This window comes from Mauremys mutica, chromosome 12 (genome assembly GCF_020497125.1).
Source record: "Mauremys mutica isolate MM-2020 ecotype Southern chromosome 12, ASM2049712v1, whole genome shotgun sequence".
NCBI lineage: Eukaryota > Metazoa > Chordata > Testudines > Geoemydidae > Mauremys > Mauremys mutica.
In genome coordinates, this window is record NC_059083.1 from 61,256,999 (window position 1) to 61,284,454 (window position 27,456).

At 59.9% G+C, this 27,456-nt stretch overlaps 1 protein-coding gene across 2 annotated transcripts in view; it reads left to right on the forward strand.

Moving 5' to 3' along the window:
* Positions 1-26,344, forward strand: part of LOC123347064 (ubiquitin carboxyl-terminal hydrolase 43-like) — a 157,671-nt gene extending 131,327 nt beyond the window's left edge. For both annotated transcript variants that reach the window (XM_044984509.1, XM_044984510.1), the window contains exons 9-15: positions 9,682-9,785; positions 18,231-18,308; positions 19,506-19,635; positions 20,070-20,418; positions 21,253-21,411; positions 22,616-22,774; positions 24,822-26,344. In XM_044984509.1, coding sequence (XP_044840444.1) covers positions 9,682-9,785; positions 18,231-18,308; positions 19,506-19,635; positions 20,070-20,418; positions 21,253-21,411; positions 22,616-22,774; positions 24,822-25,942 — 2,100 coding nt within the window. In that variant the 3' untranslated portion in view covers positions 25,943-26,344. The remainder of the gene's footprint in view (positions 1-9,681; positions 9,786-18,230; positions 18,309-19,505; positions 19,636-20,069; positions 20,419-21,252; positions 21,412-22,615; positions 22,775-24,821) is intronic.
* Positions 26,345-27,456: the final 1,112 nt, after the last annotated feature.

Genomic DNA, 27,456 nt, shown 5'->3' on the forward strand with positions numbered 1-27,456 from the left:
CGAGTGAGCAGTGAACTGCCTGCAATCAGTGCCAAGGGTAGGAATCCATCCCCCAGTCTGGTGTTCACCTGTCCGCACAAGGCAGGGACATCAGGGCTGTCTTTGAACTGTGTGGGGGGTTGGCATGATGTCATCAGGTCTTGCTACACAGCAGCTTTGCGGAGAGGATGTGGGCCATTTGTCTTGGCCAGGGTGAAGGAAAGGGTTAACCATGGGCCCATGTCCCTAATCAGCTTCTGCTCCTTGGTAAGACAAGGGGAATTTCATAGAGCGTAAGGCCATAAGGGGTCATTAGATCATCTCTGACCTACTGTGCAGCGCAGGCCGGAGAATCTCACCCCATCCATCCCGACACACTCCAGTGCACTCACAAGTTACCTTTTACACACACAGCCCAGCTGGGTCGGCTGCCAAGCTGGCTTCAGGTCAAGCCCCCTAGCATTGATTTGAAACACGGCCCTGGGACTATTCTAAACCTCTATTTAAAAAGACAAAAGAAAAGCAGAGATGCAGGGAGAGGGGCTGATGCCAGGAGAGGTGCCCTAGAGGGAGCAGTGCATGGGACACCGTCATTCCCCCAGGGCCTCCATGGGCTGAGATTTATCCATGTACCAATGCAGGGCCAGCCCAGGGAGCGGTGGGTGAACCCCTGAAGGTTGGATGCTTGCTCTGCACGGCGGGGCTGAATAGCTCATGAGATGAGGCTGCCTGGCTGTGCGGCTGCTTACGGGCAGTGTGGCGGTCTCTCAAGAAGATCCCCTTTGTCGTGGTGTTTGGGCAGCTCTGTTTCCCATAGGAACCCGGAAGGGCATAGGCGGCTGAGGGAACGCAAGCTGATTTGGGAGATAATCCAGCCCCAGGAAAGGCTCCTGTGTGGCTGGAGATTGGGGCTGAGGGTCGACTGGACCCAAAACCCAGGGGAAAGCTGATTGTTCAGAGAACGGTGTAAAACGCCATGAACTGTGGGTCACCAGGAAGATTACCGTGGCCTCTGGGCAGTCCGTGCCTACCCCCTCCCTCTGCATCCTCTCTGAGTCTCTTCACACCCTTCTTCCCATCTCCCTCTTCCCTCCATTCTCCTTTGCTTCTGCTCCTCTCCCCTCAGCCGTGCAATTGCTCTGAGCGGGCGCTTGTCAGACAGTACGCAAGGTCGATTAACCTTTGTAATTCGCTGTCCCCCCTCACCAGCTCCCAGCCAGATGGAAGTCGGCAAGTGAGCGGCAGGAAAGGCGTGTTAATGAAGTGCCAGTGAGCGGGCCGACGGCAAAGCTGTCAAAGCCTGCCAGCCGCACGCTGCTTTCGAGGGCCGGGAGCTGCATGGGGCTCACCGCTGGGATTCGGCAGCACTCCTCAGACAGATGGCATGGAAGGGCGGGCAGGCATGCAAAGGGGATTGGCAGTGGGGCTGCGGGAGGTGGGAGAGGCAGATTCCTCGCTCATCTGCTGTGGGAAAGGGGCTGTCTGCAGCTCGGGAGGCTGGGGCCAGATGCAGTGACTTCAGTGCAGTCCCAGCCAGGCCGGAGGGACGCCAGCGACCTAGAACAATTAATTACTAGAGGGGAAGGAAGGCCTTGTAGTTAAGGTACTGAGCTGGGACTTGGGGGACTCTCCAGGCTGTCTGCCTGGCCCTTGTCGCATGTGACCATGGGCAAATCTCTTTGGCCCAGGGAGTTAGGTGCCTTCGTACTTCGAGGGTCTGGGCCTTAGTCTGTCTGTTCTCAATTTCCCATCTGTGTGATGGGGACAGTAACACCCCTTCTCCGGCCCTTGTCTCTGGGCCAGAGCCTGTCTCTTGCTGTGTGGCTGCCCAGTGCTGTGGGGTCCTGAACTCAGATGGGGCCTCAAGGTGCTACTGGACTAGAAATAACAGGGGAAAGTACGCACCAGGAGTCCTGGTTGGTGGCAGCGATGTAGCGGCACTGCTGGGTGTGGGGCTCCTGGTGCTTGCCACGCACAGACTGTCCATGCAAACCAAGGGCTGGGGAACTGCAGTTTACCGTCCCTGCTGTTCTCAGTGTCCATCCAGATGGGCATGAGCGTCTGCCAGGACTAAGTGTCCCCTGGGCTCCCACCTTTGGGATAAGGCTGGGGAGAGGGGAATTTCCCTGCAGCAATCCCAGTCTTCGTCCTGAGGGGTTAGAGATCCGGATGTGCTTTCCCAGGTGCACCAGAAACCCCCTGTCCCATGGGGCAAGCAGCAGAAGATGGGGCAGAGGTGTGGGGCAGGGCCTTGGAGCCCAGGACAAGGCATTTCAGCTTGATTCACAAGGCAGCAGGAAGCCAGCGGAGGGAGCAAAGGTGGGGGAGGGGGGTGATGGCGGTGGTGAAGAAGACAATCTTGACGGGACATTTTGGGCAGCCTGGTTGGGGCTCATGGTGGATACTGGGAAGAGCAGATAGGAGAAGGCTGCAGTAGCCCAGGCAGGAGCAACCGGGGGGTCAGTGGCTTAGCCACCAAGACACGTGGGGAGATGCCTGTTCCCTACCCACTGCTGCTGGCAATCCACGTGTGGAGGCCGGTATGCAACCCCCACAGGTAAATACCACGGGGGCCACAGCGCAATGGCTGGCAGGGGGCTGTGGGCTACGTAAAGTCATTGGGACTCATCTTGCGGGGGGTTGGGGTGCAAAAGATCATCCCATATCTCTGAGGGTCCAGTCCCCCTAACTGCTGGGGTTTTGCCATCCTGTGGAGATCCGTGCACTGCCCCCTCTGTCCAGGGCACTTCTCTGGCCCCATTGCCATAGCATCTGAGCTGCTCACAATCCTCAACGTACTTATCCTCACCCACTCCTGTACAGCTGGACAGTGCAACTATCCCCGTCCTACAGGTGAGAAACTGAGCCACAGAGAGACTGAGCGACCTGGCTATAGTCAGACAGGAAATCTGGGGCAGGAAATTCAGCCCAGGTCCCCTATGGCCCAGGCTAGTGCTCTAACCACTGGACCATCCTTCCTCTGATCCCATTCCCCTACTATCGTTCTGGCGAAGCAGAGCCTTCTCCCGGGGCAGGAGCAGAGCAGTGTGCCCCGATGCAGGCCAAGTGCCCCATTCCTCGCTGGCTGCGCTGGGAAGTTGGCCAGCAGCATAGGTCCAGCCCATGTGGCCTTAGCTGGCTGACGTCTGCTCTAATTACGGGCAGGGATTTGGGGAAAGCCGTGTATTTCTGAGCTGCACTATACTCTGCATCGTGTCGGAGCCCTCTCTGCCTCAGGCTCATACATATTCATGCTGGCACTGCGTGAGTCTTTGCATATTCCCGTCCTGGCCAGGGGAGGGGGAAGCTTCTTTCTTTCGGTGCAGTTTGCTTGTTGGGAGAACAGAACCTTCCTGGTGCCCACGATGAGGGCAGGGCAGCCTGGCCCAATCCACCAGCAACGCATCAGCTGCCATCTGAGTTACAGTAACGTTCTCCCTAACTCAAGGGCCTTGTGCACAGGAACGTAGCACTGGCGACAGGTGTCGGACTGAAGGCCTCTTGTCAGCCCCAGCTCTGACACAGCACAGGCAGTGGCAGGGCAACGAGCCACTCGACTCCGCTGCTTGGTGCTCGCGGGTGCCCCTTCGCCGTGCCCGGTGAGCTGCTGTTCGCCTGAGAGTCTCTGCTGGCTCAGTGCATTGCAGAGTCAGCGGCCGGTCGTAGAACTTGGCTCCCAAACTTCAGGGCTGGTTAGAGCCCTCAGGGCCTGGCTCTCCTCTCCCACCAGTGCCACTCCGGATTTACACCGGGGTGGGCGAGCCAGACCTGTCAGCTGTGTTGACCTGGAAGCAGGTGAAGCTTGGCCATGCCAGGACAGTCCAATCTGTTTCAAAGGCTGCCTGCCCATTAGTCAGGATTTAGCACAAGCCACATGGTCTTTAAGTGGCTGGGACTTTCCTAGCCATCTCATGAGATGTCCGAGCCAAAAGCATTCGGCTGCATTCAGAGACACGTGGAACATTTTGATATGTGTCCAGCACTAAGCCGGGTGGAGCGATCGCAAGCCATGAATGAGCCGTCCATCTCCTGGAGCGTCCCCCCCAGGGGATGTTGGAAAAATTGAGGGGGGAGATCCCCGCGGGGGGCTCCCGCTGCCCCAGCCAGAGCTGGCTGAACGATGAAAAAAGAGTCACTAATAAACAGGCTGACTTGGCCTCCCTGGCATCAGCAGGGTCATATTCTCCATTATTCACTCGGACTTGGCCAATCGCCAGATCCTGGCTCTGTTCCTCTGCCATCCCTCAGAGGCCCTGGATTAGCCTGTCACACGGGAGATGAAGGCCGTTTCCCTCATGCCAGGTTCCCTCTGTCTCAGGGGTGGCTGGGCCTGGTGCTGATGGATGGTGGGTGTCTTTGATCATTTCTAATCCATGTCATTGTTTGCACTCGGGCTGTTTCATCTCCTCCTGCGGAGCTGGAGGACCGATCTGTCATGCTGTGCCTTGAGGCTGCCTGGCTCTGGTGCTGCGTGCGCTGAAAATCAAGCCAGTGCTGCAGATCGGTGTCTGCCTGCTGCAGACCGGTGCATGCCAGGGAAACAAACTGGGGTATTTTCTGAAGCGCCTGGATCCTCAGAGCGCCAAATAATGTCCTGGGGCAGGAGCATGGGTCATCGTCATAGTAACCATGTGCCCTTCCCTGGTACAAGGACGAGTGAACCAGTCCGGCTGGAGCAAGAACTTCCACCCAGCACTAGAGCCCACCCAGACCAGCGTGCAAGACAGACTGAAGGGGCGATGACGCCAGCTGCCGCTTTTCATGTGCACATCGGCACTCAGATTCCAAGGCTGGGGCCGGCAGCTCACAGAGCCCCGTAGCACGGGTGCTTCTCAATGGGGCTCTCTCCACCGGAGTGAAAGAGGAAGGACGTGCCAGTGCATAGGGTAACTCCCCTACCCCCATTTCTGACCAGATCTAATGAGTCGTTTTTGGTATTACAACAATGTCTGGAGGCTGCAGTCAGGATCAAGGCTGCATTGTGCTAAGAGCTGTACAAACACACACGCCCTGCCCTGAAGAGCTCGCAATACTCAGCCACTCCAGCTGTTGGGCACTGGCCCAAAGGGGAATGACAGTTGGCGTGAGAGAGGCCCATTGGTGTACCTTCCCCCACTGGATCTCAGCTCATTTCCCCTTTCTTGGGCTGGTCTGATCCCCAGGTGCTAGGGACAGTGGAACCATCAGAGAAATACGGCACCTTCTGAAGGGGTGGAGATGACCATCTCTCTGACCGAGGACTGAGCGCTCAAGCACAACATTACTGGTTCTCAGCCTGTGCTGGGTCAATTCTAGGAGGAGCTTTGCTGTTTCCAAGTCTAGACTTTCCCACCTTCCCTTTCCCTACGTGAAAGCCCCATGTATGTCTGTCCCTCTACAGCTTGTACTGTATGTCCTCAGGCCTTCTGCTGCCCCAGTCCTGACCTTCTTCCTCTGTCTCTGTCTCTGAGCCTTTCCTCCACAGAACCTTTTCTTTGCACCGTTGGCAGATGCCCTCTCCAATAGATCCAGGAACAAGGACATTTTTGTGCTCTGTGAGGAAATATAGCAAATGGCCTTGTTGGATCCAGGAGGACCCAGCTTCAAATCCTCCTCGGTCTAGTCAGGAACGGCGCCTTTCACTCCTTACCCAGACCAGGGACAGATTCATTCCAGGAAATGCAGCTCAAGTCCCATTAACCTTATTTTGCTGGGTTTTCTGCATAGGTTCCTGCATCGCTTCATTTCTCTGTGCACCCATTTCTCCGTATGTAAAATGGGGATGACACCAAGCCCTAGGAGATCCTTGATGGAAGAGGCTTTCAAAATCCTGGGTAATATTATCGCCAGGGAAATGTTCCATTCTTTGGTGCAACAATGAAGATTTGGCAGCTGTTTCTCTCTCCCCCCTCCCTCAGATCAGCACCCACATCCCATGATTCCTGCTGCATACACCTGAGCCACAACTGTGCAGACCAAGGGAGACTCCAGCCTTCCCAGGGCGTACACGGGACTGCTGAGGTGCCTTGGGCTTTGTGCAGAAGGGGGAATTTCAGCCTAGTGCCCTAGGCAGAAATGAAATTGGCACCTCTGGGAACTAGGCCATTTGATTAGGTGCCTAACTATGGACTTAGTTACCTGCCTCAGTGACTTGCCTGAGGTCACACCGGAAAAGGCCAGAGCTTTCCTGTGCCTCTTCTGCAATCCCCTTAGTGCCTCTCTAGATCTGCCTTGTCTCTGCACATTTCTCCTGGGGGCTAGGTAGCGGTAACTGGAAGAGGACGTGGTTCTGTTGCTGTCTACCCCGCCTTTGCATCGGGACTTGTCCTCTGTTTAGTGCAGGTGCGGAGTGATAGACTGGGTAACACACTACTTGCTCTGCCAGGGAGACGGACTATTCGATCGCTTTCTGCTGGTTGGTTTCCTTCATCTAATAGAAAAGCTATTCAGATATTCAGACTGAAAGTATCTGGGGAAAGTGTAACACGGGCACTGCATCCGGACGGGACCATCCCATTTGCAGCCTGCTTGGGCAGCAGGAACCCACCCCTCGGTTTTTTTGGACCTTGCTAAAGTAGCTCCTAGTGCAAACCTGCAGTGCTTCTGTGAGCTGTGAGAGTCTGACGCCTCGTGTGCTGTTGTTGGGAGCTAGCTCTGTGGCGTACATGCCCACGGGCTGGAGGAGTTCTCTGTGCATGACTGGGCATGCTAACCAGACTCTTCTTTTGCTGTCATTAGCTCCCATGTGCGGCTGTGCCTGTCAGGTATTCAGAGCAGCAACCGCTAACTGTGAGCCGACCTCAGCACCGCCATAATCATGCCAGCTGATTCTTTGAGGCGCACGAGCTGCAGGCTCCGAACTGGTCTCACTTGTGTCCTGTTCCCATCTTCCTGGGTGTTCTCTGCTTGCCAGTGTGACCTCTCCAGACACACACACAAGCTGTGAGCCAGCAAGGACCTTCCACAATGGCTGTAGGCAACTTTGCCTTCTGGAGTTCGTCTATGGGGTTCCTCACGAATCCTGGAGGATGCTCTGCTAACTCACCCGGCCCCTCCTGGTGCAAAGACGATCCAGTACAGCTTCTGTGGGATATGCCCACCCGCCAACTGGGGGATGTGATTGCTTTGATCAAGCCAGTGCTGAAAAATAGCTGCATGGGAGGTGGCATGGGCCAGCCGCCCACGTACGCACCTAGGTTCTGGGATGGGATCACCCTTGGATGGGTAGTCCAGGCCATCACAGCCATACTGCTCTTTTTAGTGCACTGGCTCAAGCAGAGCTAGCGTGTGTCTGTCTGTCCAAGCTGGGAATGACATCGCCCAGCTGCTGTGTAGATGTGCCCCCAATTCCTGCAGGGCTTGGAATGAACCGTGGAGCTTCTCTTGGGTTCTTTATGGTTTCTGGGGGCCGCGTCTGTTGTAAAGAACCTTCTCCAGTCTGGTGAACTAAGCAGCATGTGCTGGAAGGATAGAGAGCCAGATCCTCCACCCGCTGCAATCGGCACAGCTCCGCTGGAGTCAGTGGGTTAAGGAGGATCTGGCCCATGACATGTGTGGAGAATTTGGTCAGCTCAGTCCCATGTGTGCTGGAAAAGAGCGGAGAGCGTCCCTACAATATGGCCGACCAGGTGTTTTCAGTGATAAAGGAGCCTTTCCGTTTTCTCTAAGCTCCTGGCTGCGTTCTGTGCAGGACCCTGAAAGCTATTAAAAGGTGAAAATTGGATTCTTTTCTCCCCTTCGAAGCCTGTGGGGCTGCACTGGCGTCGCTGAGAGCAGACTGTGTCTCATACCATCTGAAGAATGGCTTTTGACCCTAGCGCACTGATTGTGCTACGAGGCGCTATTTATACTGCAGCAAATCTGGGCGCGGGGGATGGAACGGGAGGTCTCCAGCACCTGTTTCCAGAGGGAATGTGGGAGGCTATGAGATAACAGCACACACTGTTCACATTGTACGTGTCAGTGTCCGGTACAAATATTAACAAATTAACCCTCAGAACTACCTGCGGAAGCAGGTAAATAGTGTCATTCTTGTCTCATTGATGGGTAAACCGAGGACCCTGCAAACTGTGCCTCATTTTCCTCATCAATAAAGTGGGGAGCGTGAGCCCTGCCTCCCAGAGGATTGAGAGAGGGAAATCCTTGAGTGGTTGCAGGTGCTTTGAGATCCTGGACAGGAAGGTGTGGTCTGATTGCTCCCTGTTTTCGCACCCAGGAACGGCCGCGCTGCTGCAGGGAGCTGGGCCGGGTAGCTGCTCTGTCTCTAATGCATGTTTAGAGGAACGTGCCATTACAAGCTGAATATTGTCACCCTAATGGATTCGTTTTGTCCCCACTTCGGCTCTCATTACAGTCCCTGTCAGAAGGATGCGGGGCCGGCCGGTGGCGGGTAATGAAAGCTGGGATGGATTGGCTAATGAAACGCCGAGAGAGCTCGTTCTCATGACAAAACATCATCACCGGGGGAGGGAGATGGCCCCAGATGAATCCGCTTGCGTGACAATGGGGAAGCTGTAAGCTGCGCAGGGGGAAGGGCTGCGAAATACACCTCTGCGCCAGGCCTGCCCCGAGACATCCCGAGTGAGGGCGCTGTAGAATCCATCTGGGGGCCCATCTGGCTGAGCAAATGGCTTCGGGCACTTACTTTGGCTTCGCTGTATGTGGGCCCCCGCCGGGTGATGGCTGTTCTAGCTGTATTCCGGTAGCATCCAGAGGTCCCAGCCGAGCCAGGGGCTTTACAGACACACGGCCACAGTCCCTGCCATGAGGAGCTTGCAGGGGAAACAGAGACACAGAGATCCCGTCCTAGTGCCTAGCCACCAGTCCCCACTGGGATGGGAGGAGCCACCTTGTGTTTGGCCCATTTTCCAAGTGACTTTAGGACTGATGAGCAGTGCCAGGCTGGCCCAAAGCAGCGAGCGAGGTGGGAGAGACTGTGTCTCATTGTCCAGTCCTTCACTTCATCCGCTGCCACCTGGGCACTGCCGTTGCTTCGCCTTCTTACCCTGCACCAGCTCAAGTTCACTGCCCTAGTCCAGCCCTGTCCACGGCAAGGCTCCCACTGATTCCAGCAGGCCCAGATTCCAGCGGAGCTCGAGTTGTGTGTTAACCTGGTGAGTTTTCCCAGGAAGGGGATTTCAGAGCCTGGACTGGGGCTGCAGGGCCAGAGACCGGGGTGAGAGCTGATGGTTCCGTCTCTGCTCAGCAGAGGCTCAGGGGTTGCTGCTGCGGGTCGGGAGTGAGGAGCATTGGCAGAGCTGACTGAGAGTGCTAGGGCGGGAGCAGTTCAGAGAGCTGGGGGTTGTCTGAGAGGCAGTGGCAGAGCTGTGGGGGGGGGCCCACGGCTCCTGTCGGCAGGAGTGCTGCAGCTCGGGACAGCAGCGCATTGGCGAATTTACAGGGTGGCCCAGGAGTGAAATCCCGCTCAGTGTTGAGGTGCGCTGGCCCACATGTGTGGGGCCCTGGGCTGGACTAGCAGGCGGGGCTGCAGGGCAGCCCGGAGGGATGCTAGCAGAGAGGTGTGAGAAGCTTGCACAGCAGCTGCGCGTATTTACAACCTTTGCAGCACAGTACTGTTCAGCCCCTGCCCTCCCCACAAGCACCTCCTGTTCCCGCTTAGCTCCGTGGCCCTATATCAGCCCCGGTTTCAGGCGCTGGCCCCTTGGGGTCAGGGATCCACTCGCCAGCTCAGGGATTCTCACCCTCGGGGCTTCTCTTTTGCAGGGCGTGGGGGACCTGTTCCGGGTGCGGGTTGCCGGGGGCTCCGTGGCATGCAGCTACCTCTCCCCTCAGGACAGCAGGCCGCTCTACCATCCCGCTGTCGACAGGTAAGAGACCTCCCCCGCCGGGACAGGGCATAGGAGCAGCTGACCAAGCAGGGATGGGTCTGGAGCCCTCACTGTCTCCTCCCTGTATGAGCCTGGCTGCTGATTCCTGAGCTGAACACTCCCAGCCCCAGCGGTGTCCCCTGGAGCGGGGTGCTGGGGTGCATGGCTACCCCCTGCCATGGGGGAAGCCACGGGCCTGCTTTCATTTTGAGAACCTGGTCTGTGGGGCCAAAGAGGCAGTAGCCAGGCCCAGGCCTAGTGGGCTGAGGGACCATAGCCAGGGCCAGGCCTAGGGGACTGAGGGACCATAACCAGGGCCAGGCCTAGGGGGCCGAGGGACAATGGCCTTGGCTTCATATGAAGTGAGACATGCAGAATACATGCTGCTCCCCAACCAATGCTGGGCTTTCTCCTCCTGCATGCACCTGCTGCCACGTGCCTCCTCACCCGAGGCCTGTGCGGACGTCCTAGCAGGCATCCAGGCCTCCGATGAGCACTGTGTGAGTGTCACTAGCAGGCACTCCGTCGGGCAGTTCCCTCTTTCCAAGTGCCTCAGATGTATTTCCCACCGCGTAATGTCATCAGCTGGCCAGGGCGTTGGTGAGAGCACTGCCCTCTGCTAGGCGCGATCAGAACTGTTCAACTGTGTGTCATAGGCCCTGGACTGCTAGGCGCTCATAAAGATTCTCCTGTAGCTGGAATGCAGGGCCTGTGCTGCAGGAAGCAGCAGGATCCAACTTCTGTTCCTGCTGCCCCGTCAAGCCGCGAGTGGCCATAGCATGCAGCGTGGTGAGGCCCCTGAAGGCCCCTCTGTGCGTGGATTTGTTATGGTATTCATCTGGAAGCATTTCTCGCTGTCTTTGCTTTGTGGCAAGAAAATACTGCCTTTGGCTCCTTCTGCAGTCAGTGCCCAGCTGTATTTTACAGCCTGATGCCCTGGAGGCCGCTGGCGCTTTCAGCCTGGGCTCAGGGCTTCAGTCTCCCACCATGGCTAGAGCTTGCCCTCAGTGGAAATCCCAGTTCTGCTCCTCGCCGGCCCCACCTGATGGGAGCAGCAGCAGGCCTGGGAGACCCACCGTCAGCCCCTCCAGCAACAGGATACTTGCCCCATGTGTCTGAAGAGGTTCATTGTGGCAGCACCAGCATGATCCCATCAGGCCATTGCCTGCACTGCACTCGCTGCCTGGGATAGCCGGCACCATCACTATGCTGCGCGGGCCCTGGACTCCACAGGGCACCTCCTCACTGCCCCGGGCGCTCGGCGCTGTACATATCGATCCTTGTCACCAGCTCCCGGCAGCTGGGGCCGATGGTTTTGCTGTCGTGCGGTTGCCATGGCTGTTCCATTGGCACTGGCTGCATCTCATTGGTGCATCCGTCAAGCAGAGTGTCCCTCAGAGCTGGGTGCAGGCTCCCAGGTGGGAGATGGAAAGGACATGAGCTCTTTGTCTCTGCTGCCTGTTCGTGGTGACCCCGTGTGGGAGTCAGCAGCCGCCGTCTGACGTGAGAGTGGCGTCACGGGGAGCTGTGGTAGCAAACGGGGGTCTAAAGGCTGATGTAGTGGAGTGGCAATGTGCACTAGGAGTTACACACCCAAGCAGGGGTCAGGAGAGGGCCTTTCCCTAGGTCGGCCACTGTCTCCCCATGTGACTGCAAGCAAGTCACCCACCTCTCTGCCTCAGTTTCCTGTTCCGTATGGGGGTTAATGATGCTGCCCCATATTTGCAAAGCACTCTTAGATCTACAGGCAGAAAACACCCTGTAAGTGATCAGCACTATTGTAAGCTGTTCCCATTTGGAGCTCAGGTAGGGCACTGGTCAGTTTCATGCTGTTTCTAGTCAGTTTCCCTTCCCAGTTCCCATGCCCTCCTGGGGCTGCTGGGTCCAGATCCCCGGCACGGCCGGGCCAGGCTCCAAACTCTGCTCCTTGGTATGTTGTGCTAACAATAATGTCACGGCCCCTGCCCTGCTCATATCCGGCCTGGTTCCCCAGTGCTCGGCACCCACCCCTGGGCTTGGACGGCCAGCGGAGCTCAGTTCCCACTTAGGCCCCTAAATAAGCAGCCAGGGTTTGGGAGCGTTCTGCACACTGCGTGTTGAGCTCTTTTGAGGACATGGCCATAAGTGTCGCCAGGGGAGCTGCTGGGTGCTGAACATGCCTGGAAATCTGGCCAGTCGCTTCCCCTGTCCCTTTTAGGTCCCCGGTGGTCGGCAGTGTCCTTTAGCAGACGGGGGAAAGGCAGCGTGAATTCTGTGACAGCGGGGAACCAGCCTAGCACCCAGCACTGGCCAGCTCCCCCACTGCCCCAGTACATTTTGGCAGCTGGTTTCTCCTATCTGCTTAGCTCTGCGAGAAATCTGGGGATGGAGGTAACTGGCCTCCACTCCATGTCCTGAAATCAGCGCCCACCTGGAAGTTCCTGTGTAACATTGCTGCCCGAAGCATGCAGTGAATCAGCTGGCTGGCTGTTACTGATGGTCCCTGCTAAACTGCAATAGGTTCTTGTCCTCTCTGCAGCCACTAATTAAGCAGGGAGAAATTGCTGCTGTGTCCTGTACCTGCCTCACTCTGCCTATAAATACACTGTGATGGGCATCAGCGTTCTGGGGAGGAGACGTCAGGCAGATGGCTGAGTTCAGCACCGCTCCTCCACTCCAGCACAGCTCTTTAGTTCTTCTAGGCAATGACTTGCTCGTTCCAGGTGAACTTTTATACTCGGCCTGGCAGCTGGGATGGCCAGCCAGGATTTGTGGTCCCAGTGGGGATGCCTCTGCAGCTACTGCAGCACACACAACACGATACCAGCACGGACAGACAAGCTCTTCTCTAGCTAGCGTAGGGAGGGATGCAGCTATGATCCACTGGGCACAGGAATTAATGCTGCCACTGGGTCAGCATTGGTTGGTGGTGTTGTACAGTGTACAATGATCCTGTCACACTACTGCCTTTGCACTGCTGCATTCTCAACTAATCCTGTCACACTAGTGCCTTTGCACCACTGTATTCTCGAGTGATCCTGTCGCATTGGTTCTCTCTCACCAGCATCCTCATGAGCACCTCCCCCTGCAGCCCACAGAACATTTGGAAATGGGCCCAGGAATTATTAATGCCTCCCTCCTCCTGACTCAGGTTCTGTCCCTGATAAAGTTCGGGTGAAGTCTCTTCGGAAGCAGGGCGCAGGTTCGGTGCTGGCAGCGTGTGCTGGTTGCATGCGAGTGGCTTGGGGATTGTAATTGCAGTTGCTAGCAGCCCAGCTGGGGGTTGCTGGCTGGCTGCAGGGTGGTGGAGCCACGCTCTGGGGAGATGGGATCAGAGGTGGAGGTGGAGGATGAGCCTCTCAGGGGAACATTCAAATGAGGCAAAACTCAGTTCTCTGGCTAAGCCCCAGGGAGTGCAGTGCCAAGGGCCTTCTGCTGGCCATGCCATGTGCCCAGTGCCCCCAAGCTGGGTCTGGCAATGCACACTGGCCTCCAGCAGCAAGAAAAGCAGGCAGGGTTGTGTGTATCGATGGAGATCAGGCCCCACGTGCTAGGAGCTGCACATGAAACCTAGTGAGAGACAGTCCCTGCCCCACAGTCTAAACTGGCCGGGCAGACCCATGAAGGACCATTATCCCCATAGTACAGCTGCGGACAGGGACTCTGGGGAGCTGACGTGACTTGCCCCAGTTGAGACAGAGGCAGGAACTGGATCCTATTCTCCTGAAGCCCAGCCCAGAGCCTCAGCCACGAGACCTGCCTTCCCCTCTGGACAAGTTGCCCGCTTGCCCCCACTATTCAGGTGGCTTCCTCCCCTGGCTCCCTGTGGCCAGTTAGAGCCATCCAACCCGTGGCTGCTCTCGCCTTGCAGGGCCACATGGAGTGGCTAACCTCCCTAGGCACTGCCAGGCACTGAGGCAAGTGGCTATTTTGCACTTGGGACAAGCCACTCTTCCTTGTCTGGCAGCCCTGTCTAGCTCTCCATGTCTAATGTGCCCATCACCGTGGCATCTGCGCCTCATCAGTGTCAGGCCAGGCTTCCCTCTGCATGCTGTGCCTCAGCGGCCCTGCCCAAGGAGACGTGTGGTGTGCAGTTCCGTCCCCATGACGGAGCCAGGCGGAGAGCGGGCGGGACTCGTGTGTGCTAGGGAGAGGCGTGAACTCTCCAGGAGGTGGGGAGCAGGGGATTCATGCAGCAGGGCCCTGTCTTGGGGGTGCTCGGGTCTGGGTCGCTGTTCCTAAGGGATTTCAGAGATCAGCCCACCCACGCCCTGTGTCATGCTCGGCAGCAGAGCCAGGGTGTGCAGCCCGGGGGCAACGGGTGGTGGGCTGGAGATCACCCAGCAGCAGCAGCAGCAGCAGCTCCTGTCCTGTGGGGCTGGGGCCTGCCCCAGGCACTGTGACCCTGCTTATGGGGTCACGGCACCGCTCAGGTTTGGCCTGGCTCCCCCCATCCTGACAGAGAGCGGACGGGGCAATTTTGAGCGAGTGCTGTTCTGACCTAGCACACAGGGTCCAAGCACCACGCGCCCCATACGCTGTATTCCAACTCCCAGAGCAGGGAGCCAGCCCCAGCCCTGTGGGACAGGAGTCACCCCTGGCAGCCTCACTCTCCGGCTCCGGGTGAACATTCACGTCCTGCGTCTCCTGTTGTCAGCCGTGTAATATGCTCAGTAAGGTGCCGTGCGCGGACTAACAGCACCGGGGGCCCTGCCCTCTCCTGGCCCCGCCGCTGGCTCAGGACCGCTGGAGCGGCTGGCAGGTGTGAGGGGTGTCACTGTCGCTCATGGGGGCTGGGCATGGCTGAGGGGAGCGGATTTCAGAGGCTCCGCTCCCCTTTTCCATGTCAAACACCCTGCGTGCAAACTCCATCAGTCTCCTCCAGGTGCGGCCACGGGGTGCACAGGACCAGCCCGGCCACATGGGGCCTAGCACTTGGGCACCTGCTCGGTCTGCTCCTGACAACGGGATGTGGGAGCAAACCTCCATCACCCCCAGAGGCCCCGCTCGCCCCGCCAGCTCCCTCTTGGATGATGGAGCAAGCCGCTTGTCTGGGAGGAGTCTGCCACCTACTGGCCCTTCTGGGGATTACACTGCAGCCTCTAATTCCCCGTCAGGGCTGCGTTGTGATTCGGGGGCCGTAGTAGATGGGGTTTCTCCACAGCTCTGCTCCCCGTCTCCTGCCTGCCCCATCACAGCAGCTTGGAGCTTCTAGTGTGGGAGCCTGCCCTGCGCCTCTAGCTGTCCTGAGGACAGGGCACAGGCCTTTAGCTCGCTGAGAACTAACATAGGCACGGACCAGGGCTCACACACAGGCCCCCGCACCCCCTTTGCTCTGGGCATTCTCGTCTGGTCAGCAACAGCAGCCGGTCACACAGCCGTGCCAGACCGGGGCCCAGTGGAGAAGGCAGGATGGCCGCCTGCTGACTCCAGCTCCTGTGCCCCATGGAAGTCGTCTCCCCAGTACATCACTCCCTGCCTGGCCTTCGCGGAGACCCTACCTTCTCCCAGTAGAAGGGATCCAGCTGCATATTTATAAACCACCCCCCTTGCTGGTTCATCCCATCTGAGCCAGCGGGATAATAATTATTATTCATTATTATTGGTACCATGGGTGTGCCTAAGGGCCCCCGTCCCAGATCAGGACGCCGTCGTGCCAGGCGCTGCACAAAGGCACAACAAAAAGACGGTCCCCACCTCAGAGAGCTGACAGTGCAAGGAAGCTGCGCCTCTCGCTGCCCACCCAAGAGGCTGTTTCTTCTCCCTCTTCATGTGTCTTTCCCTGGCACTTCATCTGAACGAATCCATCTCCTGTGACTCTTCTTCACATTAATGTACACTGATGCAGTGCCAGTAACTTACAAACACGGTCCCTGCCTCCAAGCCCTGGCAGCCTGACAGCAGTCCAGGAGAGAGAGGGTTTGGGCATCGGCTACCCTGGTGGCGAATGCAGGATGGGTGGGGGGATGGTTAGATGGATATGGACAGAAGGCAGGAAGGGTTGATTCGGGCAGGAGTTGGGGGCAGCATTGCAGGCGAGAGGAGCAGTGTGAGAGCAGGCACAAAGCCGAGCCGACACACACAGTGAGGGGAGAGGACCGGGCCCTGTGGTGTGTTGAGGACTCTGTTGGAATTGCATGCTATCGCTTTAAGAGCTGGGTGGAGAGGACGTTCCTTATCCTGCTTGCAGGCTACGGGGCTCTGCAGGGAAGTCAGCCATCCAAGTCAGTCTGGGAAGAGCCAGCCTCGAACAAGGTGGGTGAGTGGAGCCTCACTGCCTTCGGGAGCAGCCTGCTTTGTCTCTCTCTGGTTTTGGTCACTGGATGTTATTGGTCTGGATTCTAAGAAACACAGTTGCTTTACAGTGCAACCTTCCAGCAGGGGCATTTGGTGTTTTTATCAAAAGTCTCTGTCTGTATGCTGGGACACCACAGGCAGGGCATAGGGAGTAGGAGGAGCCCAGGGGCCATGCAAGCGGTGACATCAGGCTACACGATACCCAGCATGCGGTTCCCCTGCAGCACCATCATGGTCCTGCAGTGCTACACTGGCTTGTGTGACGGAGCTCTCTGAAGTGATGTGGGGTGGGGGCCAGTGAGAGAGGGACTCAGGAGACCTGGGTTCGAGTCCCAGCTCCAATCTGTTGGGTGACCCTGGCCATAAACTTGGAAGGATTAGATGGTTATCAGTAAATGTTGGTAACCGTTGCGTTCGCTGGACACACACAAACTGACAAATAAAAGATTGATTTGTACAGATGGGCAGAGAAAGAAAACACTGCTGGAGACCGTATTAGTGTTTGATCTAAGGAGTTTCATTTGTATACCTTGACAGGTGATGTGCAAAGTGCCAAGGGGTCTGTACTGACCCCCCAGAGGTCAGGGTGTTGCTGGGACAGCTCCTTAAAGAGGCAGCACCTTGGAGATGATCATCTGTCTCTAAGCAGGCTGGGGGCCTGGCGTCTGTGGCTGGGAACCCGCCCTTCAGCTTCCCAGAGATGGTGCTGGCAGAGCAGAGGTCTGGGAGGTTGGCAGTGTACGGAGCCCCTTTGCTGCAGCAGTCTCCAGTCTGCCACGGGGTGGGGATAGGGTGACCAGGTGTCCGGTTTTTGACTGGACCATCCGGTCGAAAAGGGACCCTGGCGGCTCCGGTTTGCAGTGTTCAGGCAGGCTAGTCCCTACCTGTCCTGGCACCGCGCTGCGCCCTGAAGCAGCCAGCAGGTCCGGCTCCTAGGCGGGGGTAGGGCCCATGCTGCCCCTGCCCAGAGCACCGGCTCTGCCAGTCAATGGGAGATGGCGGGGGGCTGTGCCTGAGGGTGAGAGCGGAGGGTGGAGCCTCCTGCCCCACCCCAACTAGGACCCAGACCTGGTGGCTACTTCTGGGGTACGCGCAGCGCGGTGCCAGGACAGGGAGGCAGCCTGCCTTAGACCCGCTGCACCTCTGACCAGGAGCTGCTCGAGGTAAGCCCACGCCCTAGCCCTCACCCCCCCTGCACTCCAACCCCCTGCCCCAGCCCAGGGCCCCTTCCCACACCCTGAACCCCTCATCCCAGCCCCACCCCAGAGCCCTCACCCCCTCCCACACCCCAACTCCCTGCCCCAGCCCACAGTCCCCTCCCACACTCCAAATCCCTTGCTCACACCCCCAGCCTGGAGCCCCCTCCTGCACTCCAAACTCCTCATCCCCAGCCCCACCCCAGAGCCCGCACCCGCAGCCAGAGCCCTCACCCCCTCCTGCACCACAACTCCCTACCCCAGCCCAGAGCCCATCCTGAACCCCTCATTTCTGGCCCCATCCCGGAGCCCACACCTCCAGCCGGAGCCCTCTCCCCTTCCCGCACTCCAACATCCTGCCCCAGCCCAGTGAAAGTGAGGGAGGGTGGGGGAGAGCGAGCCACAGAGGGAGGGGGAATGTAGTAAGCAGAGGGCGGGGCCTGGGGAAGGGGCGGGGCCTCATGGAGGGGAGGGGCTAGGGTGTTCCGTTTTGTGTGATTAGAAAGTTGGCAACCCAAGGTGCAGAAGGGACTTTGCGGAAGCCCCAGGCTGCTGCTAACAAGCCATGGCGCTGGTCAGGGCAAGAGGGCTGACAGGGAAGGGAAGGGCAGCTCCATGCCAAGCTCCGTGCCCTACGGAGCTGCCTGCAGGGTCTCACATGATGGCTGCAGGGCCTGGGGGAGGAACGGAGAACCTGCTGCCAGACAACACCTGTAGCTGCCTGAGCCCTGCCGGCCTGGCCCGTTTCCCTGCCTCATGCCCCACCAGCGCGGGGAAGACAGTGGGTGAGGGGTGGTGCCCTGGGCCTTCTCCGGCACCCAAGGGGCTCTGGGAAGTCTCTGCTCTCTCGTGGGGGATCAGCCCTTACTAGCAGGGTCAATACGGCGACCCTCAGGCTTCCCTTTGGGCCTGGGCTGGCAGCTGCGACCCGGAGCAAGGCCCCTCCCGCTAATGCCTGGCCTTGTTCCCACAGAGCGCTGCAGTTCAGCGGCCCGGGCGGCCCCCCCCACGTGAAGCTGGTGGTGGAGTGGGACCCGAACACCAAAGAATGGTGAGTCCTCAGTGCCGCGGAGCCTGTCCCCAGCAGTGGCAGGGGCACAGAGGCAGCGGGTCCATCTCGGTGCTGTGGGCTGGGATCAGAGACTCAGTGTCAACACAGCTGGAAGAAAACGTCTTGGTGCCTTTTACGTTTCAAGTGTTTGGCCCGTAGCCACCTGGTGGCCTCAGGCCTTACTCCTGTGCCCAAACCCTGGCCAAGGACCTGGGCTCTGTATTTCACCCAACAGAATCAGAACCAACTCATTGGGCTCTTAAGTGTCTTATGTATTAACGGTCCAACCTCGACGGCCTCACTCGGAATCCCTCCCATGGAAGGACAGAGTAAAGTCTGAGTGGGACCATCCCCATTGTCCTGCTGGGAATTCTGCCCGAGTGAGGACATCAGGATCTGGCCTGCTAAGAATCACTCGCCCGCGTCTCCCCCATTGGACAGCAGGGTTAGCGGTGAGCAGTTTGCACAGGGCAGTAAGGGTTCATGCACTCTGTGTTTAACAGCAGCACCTTCAATGGAGCAATGCTGGATTTGCACCAAAGAGCGCGGAATAGCTGGCTCTAGGAACTGGGATGGCACTTCATCCTAATAGACGGCTGAGTGCCCGACAGCGCCCGTGACACCAATGGGGTTGCCGGTGCTCAGCACGTGTGAAGATCCAGCCACTTGGTTAGGTGCTGAAATACAGAGTTTGAGCCAAGGTTTTCAAGCCTGGGGAGTGATTTTGGGGGGCCCAACTTGAGACACCTCAAAGGGGGCTGAGTTTCAGAGTGTGGCAGCTCAGTAGTGTCTGAAAATCAGGCCCCTTTAAGGCATCTCAGGTTGGGGCCCCCAAGTCGCTGGCACTTGTGAATATCTTAGCCTGGGCGCCTAACTTCAAGCCCCTGTACTGGACAGTATTGTCCACTAGGGAGAGGACTGCCCTGCCTTTAATAGAGGGCCACCTCTGCCAGGCAACCAACATGCCAGTCCCTTAAGTGGTCACTTAGGACAGGTCTTACTATAACTCAACCTGTGGAACTCACTGCCTCAGGGTAGGGAGACAAATACCACAGGCTGGCTTGGGAAAAAGCAGGACAGTTGCTGTCTACTGTCATGCTGTGTCAAGGTGATTGGAGCCCCTGCCCGTGGATGGCACTGCCCTGATGCCATCGCGTGGGTACTGCCTTCCTCCAAGCTCCTCTCCCGCCTTTGCAGTCTGTTTGGCAGCATCCAGGAGGAGGTGGTGCAGGACACCGAGAGCGTCCGTCTGCAGCAGCAGGCCCATCAGCAGCAGCACAGCTGCACCCTGGATGAGTGCTTCCAGCTCTACACCAAGGAGGAGCAGGTACGTGCCATGCAGGGTGGGGTCTGGTAGTGCACCCTGGGCCTGCCGTTGCCCCTTGTGCTGGGGCACTGGAGCTGGCGGGGTAGGGACAGGTGCTGGGCTGACAGTAGAGCACCCCAGGGCATGGATCCAGCTGCCCAGCTGGGGCTGGCAGGAGAACAGGAAAAAGGGAAGGGAGAGCTCACCACACCCTGCGAGGGGAACCCCGGCCTTCCTCTCTGAGCCCGAGCCAGGGCAGGCAGGCACTAAGGACTGTGCTTCCCCCGTGCCCAGACCCAGGTCGCAGGCCTCGCTGGACCCATCCTGCTGGAGGGATGGTGCAGCAGCACCAGGTGCCCAGTGCCCTCCCCATGGGCATGGGGGCATGGCCAGGCCAGCTGCTGGGGCCACGCTAACCCTAGCCTTGCCTGGGGCATGGTGTCTTGTGTCCCCAGCTGGCCCCCGACGACGCCTGGAGGTGCCCCCACTGCCAGGTGCTGCAGCAGGGCGTGGTGAAGCTGAGCCTGTGGACACTGCCCGACATCCTCATCATCCACCTGAAGAGGTTCCGCCAGGTAGGCGAGCGCCGGACCAAGCTCTCCACCCTCGTCCGCTTCCCCCTCCGCGGCCTCAACATGGCGCCCCACGTGGCCAAGAGGAGCCAGGCCGGGACGCAGGCACTGGGCCCGCGGGCGACATGGAAGCAGCTGCCGTACCTCCACGAGAGCTCCCAGCTCGACTCGCTCTACGACCTGTACGCCGTCTGCAACCACCACGGCAGCATGCAGGGCGGACACTACACCGGTGAGTGCACCAGGGCACAATGTGGGGTGGGCACTACACCGGTGAGTGCACCAGGGCACAATGTGGGGTGGGCACTACACCGGTGAGTGCACCAGGGCACAATGTGGGGTGGGCACTTCGCTAGTGAGTGCACCAGGGTGCCATGCAGGGTGAGCACAACATGGGTGAGTGCACCAGGGCACAGTGTGGGGCGGGCGCTTCACGGGTGAGTCCACCAGGGCGCTGTGCGGAACATGGCTGAGTGCACCGGGGCGCGATGTGGGGCGGGCGCTACGTGGGCGAGTGGGTAAATACACCGCAGCGCAGTGTGGGGCAGGCGCTACATGGGTGAGTGCACCGGGGTGCCATACAGGGTGGGCACTATGCCAATGAGTGCACTTGGATGCCATGCGGGGCGGGCAGTACATGGGTGAGTGCACCAGGGCACTATTCACCCCGTGTTGGTACTAACCATGCCCCAGTCTGGTGCTAGGGGGCGCTGTGCAGCTGGAGGCGCCTGGCTTTGAGCGGGGGAAGGACACTGGAAGTCCAGGCTGGCTGCGGTGATTGAACCTCGGGGGCGACGCTACCTGTGGAGGGCCTTGGATCAGCTGGGCTGGCCCAGCCCTAGCTGGCAAATTGCCTTCTGCCTGCCAACCTCTCGCTGTGGTTTTAGTCCTAGGCCGGGTGGGGGGTGGACCTCAGCCAGACGGGCCCCGCCAGCGATGCAGGCTGATGGGATTCCACCCTGGCGGGGCTGGACTGAACCCCAAGCCTGGCACCCCCAGGGCCCCGTCTCCGCCCCTCGTGCGGTTCGTGAGCTCCCTTTCTAAGCACAGCTGTGCTCTGCCCCAGCCTACTGCAGGAACTCCCTGGACGGCCGCTGGTACAGCTACGACGACAGCGCTGTGGAGCCGGTCCAGGAGGACGAGGTCAGCACCCGGGGCGCCTACATCCTCTTCTACCAGCGAAGGAACGTCATCCCCAGCTGGTCGGCCAGCAGCTCCGTGCAAGGTGGGCCTGCGCCCCTGCCGTGCGCGCTCGCCCACGGGGACGTGCTGCTGCGGGTCGCCAGGCCTGGCCCACTCAGGGCTGGCTCTAGGCAAAAGGCAGGTGCCGCACCCTGGCTCCCTGGGAGGAACGTCTTTGGCAGAGTAGTTCCAGGATCTGCTTCCGTGCGAGTGCTGGGGGGCCAGAGCCTGGCCTGTCGCTAGCCCATCCGCCCCTTGGAGGGAGTGTCTGCCCTGCCGGCCGGGGGCGACTGTGCGCGGGGAGCCGTCTGCGATTGCTTTCCTCTAGCTAGCATGAGTAACAATAGCGGCGCAGACCCGTCCGCATGGCCATGAGCTTAGGTGTTTTGGTTTTGGGGTGCCTGACAGGAGACCCCGAGGGCCTGATTTTCCAAGGCGCTGAGCATCCACAGCTCCACGGGCCTCATTCAGAGCTGCAGGGGAAATGAAGCCCTCAGTGCCTCAGGCTGGGCTCCCAGCACCCCGGCCCATTTTGGAGACGTCGGCCGGGGTGAGAGCTAGCTGGCCGCCTGCCTCCTGGGAGCGGGCACTGCAGGGGCTGCCACCAGCACCAAAGAACAAGGCTGGAATGGGTGGGCTGGCTTCCCACAAGACCCTGGTGGGACTCGCTGCTTGGATCATGGGTCAGGGCCGTGCCACCCTGGCTCTGTGAGCCTAACAGGCCCTGGTCAAGGTCCCATTGGCCTCTGGGGCGGGGATGGGACCAACCCACCCTGACTCCAGCTGGGCCAGCACAGTTATACAGTGGCTATTGGACGCCCTCTACTGACACTTGCTCCAAAATGCAAAAAAACAAGCCACGGTGACACCTGGCTACCTAACCTGTGGCCTGGGCCTGTCCACTGGCACCTCTGTATGAAGATCTCTCCTTCCCCAGCATCAGCATCCCCCCACCAGATGGCTCCCTGGGGATCCCAGCATGAGGGGTGCATGGAGGGCCCCACTCTGCACCCAGAGGGGACCAGGGAGGAACCTTCAGGCAGCAGCTCACTAGCAAGGGAGGCCCCTGGGAGCTGTAGGCTGTAGCTGTGGACAGCTCCATCCCAGTGATTGCTCATTGCCAGGGCAGGGGGACAGGGGCTGGAGCTGGCTGCTTTGTGCATTTTGGTGTCACCCGCCTTGCTGCACCCCCAGCGCCCCATTGGGTCTGTGCCCCAGTAACACACCTGTCTGGATTCCCCCTGCAGGCTCCACCAGCTCCTCCGTGTCGGATCACTGGATCTCACGGCTCAGCGGGAGCAGCAAGAGGGAGAGCCTGGTGTCCCGGAGCTCCACGGCCTGCCCCTCCCTCCCGAAGGTCCCCGACTCGCCCGTCTTCCTCGACGCCGCAACCAGCCAGGAGAAAGGTCTGTGGTATTGCTGTGAACCCCGGGGCTGGGCAGCCAGTGCTCTGCCCTGCCACTTGGGTCCCCCCTCCCCCCGCAGGGCTCCGTCGGGTCGCAGAGCAGGATTCGGCCCCAAGAGCTTTGCAGAGCAGGAGTCTGGGCTGTGCCGGGGGGAGCCAGGGCAATCGACTCGCTGGCACTGGGGAAGGGGGCACCGTGCAGTGCTAGGTGGGGGGTGTCAGGCCGTGTCTGGACATGACAGGACATTTTGAGGCCAGGGGCCAGTTTGTTTCCCTCCGGGGAACTCCCTACATGGCCTGGCTGGGTCAGCTGGTCTCTGCTTGGCCTCACAGTCTGAGGGGTCTCCCGGAGGGGAGCCCAGCCCAGCAGCAGGGGAAGAGCAGCCTATTCACTGGGGGTGGCACAGAAGAAGGGGCAGTCGTGGAAGAAGCAGACCAGCAGGGCAGCAAGGCTGGTGGCATGGGGCGGGGAAAGGGAATGGGCCGGAGGGATCGGGTGGCAAGGGGGGTCATAATCAGGTTCGCAGGGAGCTGGGTGGGGACCAGGTGAGCTTTCTACTTTGGTCATTTCAGTGCCACCAGCCCCCAGGTATCACAGATCAGGCCCCAAAACACCCCAAGTGTGGGTTAAAAGGCAGGGACCCAGGCCAAGCTGGCGGGCTCCATTTATTCACCCTTGTGGGGGCAGAAGCCTTGAGGGGCCCAGTCTTCTAGCTTCCCCCACCCCCCAAAGGCCAGAACTTGCGAGTCTCCCTGCATCCTGAGGCTTGGCCGCACTTGGCAACTGTCTTGAGCCAGGAAGCTCGGAGCCAACATGCTCCTGACGCACGCGGGGTTAACCTCTGCCGCGCTGTCCCCAACCCAACCCGCTCAGCCCCCTGCAGGACTAGCTCCACGGCAAGCTGAAAACAGCCCCCCCCGGTGTCCTGCCCCACAAGCAGATGCCTGGGCTCTAGCCCTGCCCATCAGGGGCTGTGCTCCCCCACATGGCGGGGCAGGTCCATCCAGCTGAACGTCCCTCCGGAGCGCCACCTGCTGGTCGAATGCACCAGTTACAGCTGGCCAAAGGTGCACTGGCACGTGTCCCCTACGCTGCCCAATGTGCTGGTGGATTTCAGCGGCGCATGGGGCCACCAGAGGCAACATTCAGGACAGGCCATTCAGCCGGTTCTTGGGACCCGGCCCTCATCATTAGCATTGTCTGTGTGTCCCCGGCCCCAGTGCGCTAGGTGCTGGACATTCAGTGAGAGACAGGCCCCGCCCAAAGGGAAGGGACTAGATGGACAAAGAGTAGGGGAGAAACAGAGGCAGGAAGTGACTTACCCAAGGTCGCACCGGGACTAGAACTAGGGTTGCCAGGTGTCCGGTTTTTGACCAGAAAGGGAGCTGCGGGGTCGGCGCTAGGTGCAAGGGCAGAGCACAGAGCCTTCCTTGCTGCCCATGTGCCTAGGGGATGTAGGGACCTGGTGGCCGCTTCCTGAGAGCTGTGGTAAGTGCCGCTGGAACCCTGCACCCGCTCCCACACCCAAACCTCTGCCCCAGCCCGGAGTCCCCTCCCACACCTAAACTCCCTCCCGGAACCCACACCCTGCACCCCCTCCTGCACCCCAAACTCCTCATCCCCGAGCCCACACCCCCAGCTGGAGACCTACGCCCCTCCCAGACCCCAATCCTCTGCCCCAGCCTGGTGAAAGTGAGTGAGGGTGGGGGAGAGCGATGGAGGGAGGGGGATGAAGCGAGTGGAGGAGGGGCCTTGGAGAAGCGGCAGCGGCTCAGGGAGGGGCGGGGCAAGGGCGTTTGGTTTTGTATGATTAGAAAGTTGGCAACCCTAACTAGAACCCAGGTCACCTGATTCACTGGCCAAAGTCGCTAGCTACTAGCCCACACTGCCGGCCAGATCCTGCCCTTGGCCACTCCTGGGCAGCTCCAGCGGCACTGGTAGGAGCTGCACCCAGCCCGAACTGGTCCCGGATGCCCCGCAAGGGGCACCATGCAGCTCCACTCTGCTCTCCGGGGCTCCCGCCAACCTGCCTGTGTTTCTCTTGCAGGAGGCTTTGAGTCGAGGCCCCTGGTGCGCAGCATTCAGGGCCGCAGCGTCAGCATGAAAGTGTCCCCCACCAAGCCCAGGCTGGGGGCCACCAAGCCAGTGCCCCTCCGCTGGTCCTTTGCCGCCAGAGACAGGCCGCAGGCTGCGTCCGGGGAGCTGGTGGAGTACCTGGAATCTGGGCGCAGGCCCCGGTACACCAACGAGTCCATCGTCCCCCTCATGACAGGGGGCAGCGAGAACACCCCGGTGCCGGCGAGGCCTCCGCTGAACCCGGCTGCGGCTGGGAAGGACCCAGGGGCCGGCGGGGCCAGTAGGGCGAGTGGGAATTCCCCAGGTGCTGTGGGGGGTGCTGCAGAGAGCCACGGCAAAGCGTCCCCAGCCACTGAGACGGCTGGGACCCTGAAGAGGAGCAGCAAACCAAAGGAGGAGGCGGGCCAGCCACAGAGGACATCCAAGAGGCTAGAACTGCCCGTCAACGCGGGGGCCCCCCGGAGAGCTGAGGAGCCAAAGACCAATGGGAGCAAAGTGAGCTCCAATGGGGCGACCCACGCGGGCACCCTGCCCCACCCACACCGCTCCCTGAGGGCCAGAGGGGCACCGGGCAGGGACGGGGACCCCGACCAAAGAACCCCCGCCAAGGCCGGGGAGCACGGCAGGGACAGGGACCCCGAGGCCGAGAGGCAGCCGGAAGGGAAGTTCACCATCTTCAGGGCTGGCTTCCTGAAGAAGGAGCCCAAGCGGCCTGGTGAGTCGGAGCGGCCCCACGCCTCAGAGCCAGCCATGGGCTCCTCCCGGACGTCACTGTCCAACGGCACCCTGAGCGTCATCAGTGAGGGCAGGGCCAACAGCACACTGGGCCGGCGGGGCAAGGAGGGCCAGGCCAACGGCAGGATCAGCCGGTCCGAGGTGGACATCAAGCGCTCGCAGAGCTCCGCCAGCATCCACAGCAAGGCCGACTGGGCATTGCGCAGGTCAGCCTCCCTCTACAAGAACGGCAGCAGCGGCCACCAGCACAGCCGCAGCGTGCCACTGGAGAAGGTGGCCTATGGCACCTTGCAGAGGGTCAAGTACCACACGGCCTCCCTGGGCAGGAAGAAACCAGTGCCTGAATCCAGCTTCTAACCCGGAGCTGCTGGGGGCTGGAGGATGAGCGCGGCAACCAGGGTCGGAGAGAGGAAACGGACAAACCCAGCGGGAGGCTGCAAGGGTCTATGATGTCCATTGAGGCCGCGTTGGTCTGATCTCTGGGTTCCCGGGTCCCGCTGGGGCTGGGTCCCGTTCTCCTTCCCTGGGATTGCAAAGGGAGCCATCTCCTGCCGCGCCGCTGATGCCTGGTCTCCCTCGAGTGTGTAGGGGACGGGGCTCCCTGCACAATCCATGCCTTAATAGGACGGCGCCCAGCGCAGGGCTGCTGAGATCGGGGGCGGGGGACGAGCAGCGGGGAGAGCAGAGGAAGAATATTTATTCTATACGCAGAGAGAGTTTTATTCACGCAGCGTCAACGATGCTTTTTGTTTTGTAAAAGGCGACTATTTTTCGTACCAAGGACGGGATAGGGATGGAGGGGGGAGAAGGGGGGGGATCATTTACGCACCAAGGTCTATGCAATAATAAAGTCTTCTACTGAGCTTTTGTATGCGGGGGCCTGGCTGGCCGCACACTCTGGGGTTTTGCAGAGCTTTCTATTAAAGCCGTATCGAACAAGCACCGAGCCGGGGACTTTGGGCAGTGGCTCCTGTGGGGAGAGAGCCCTGCGGGGGGTGGGGGGATGGGCTCTGGATGGGCCGAACGTCTGGCTGCTTCTTGAATCTCCTGTGCCCCATGTGTCACTGACCCCCCGCCCAGCACCCTGCTCCCCCTGTCACTGACCCCCACCCAGCACCTGTGCCCCATGTGTCATGGACCCCCACAGCGGCCTGGGCCCTTGTCATTGACCCCCCAGTGCCCTGTGCCCCATGTGTCGCTGACCCCCCCCAGCACCCTGCACCCCCTGTCACTGACCCCCACCCAGCACCTGTGCCCCATGTGTCATGGACCCCCACAGCGGCCTGGGCCCTTGTCATTGACCCCCCCAGTGCCCTGTGCCCCATGTGTCGCTGACCCCCCCCAGCGCCCTGCACCCCCTGTCACTGACCCACCCCAGTGCCTGTGCCCCATGTGTCACAGATGCCCCCAGCGCCCTGTGCCCCTTGTCAATGAGCCCCAGTGCCCTGTTCCCCTTGTCACTGACCCCCCCCCAGCTCCCCGGTCCCCTTGTCACTGAGACCCCCAGCGCCTGTGCCCCGTGTATCACTGACCTCACCAATGCTCTGTGCTCCTTGTCACTGACCCCCCCCAGCACCCTGCACCCCCTGTCACTGACCCCCAGTGCCCCATCTGTATCTGCCCCCCCCCACATACCCCATGTGTCACTGACCCTCCTCAGCGCCCTGCGCCCCAGATCCTGTGTGTCACTGGCTCTTGGCACTCGGGTGACCAGATGTCCCGATTTTATAGGGACAGTCCCGATTTTTGGGTCTTTTTCTTATATAGGATCCTATTACCCCCACCCCCTGTCCCGATTTTTCACACTTGCTGTCTGGTCACCCTACTTGGCACCCACACGCCGTGTGACTGACCCAGTGCTCCTGGCCCAC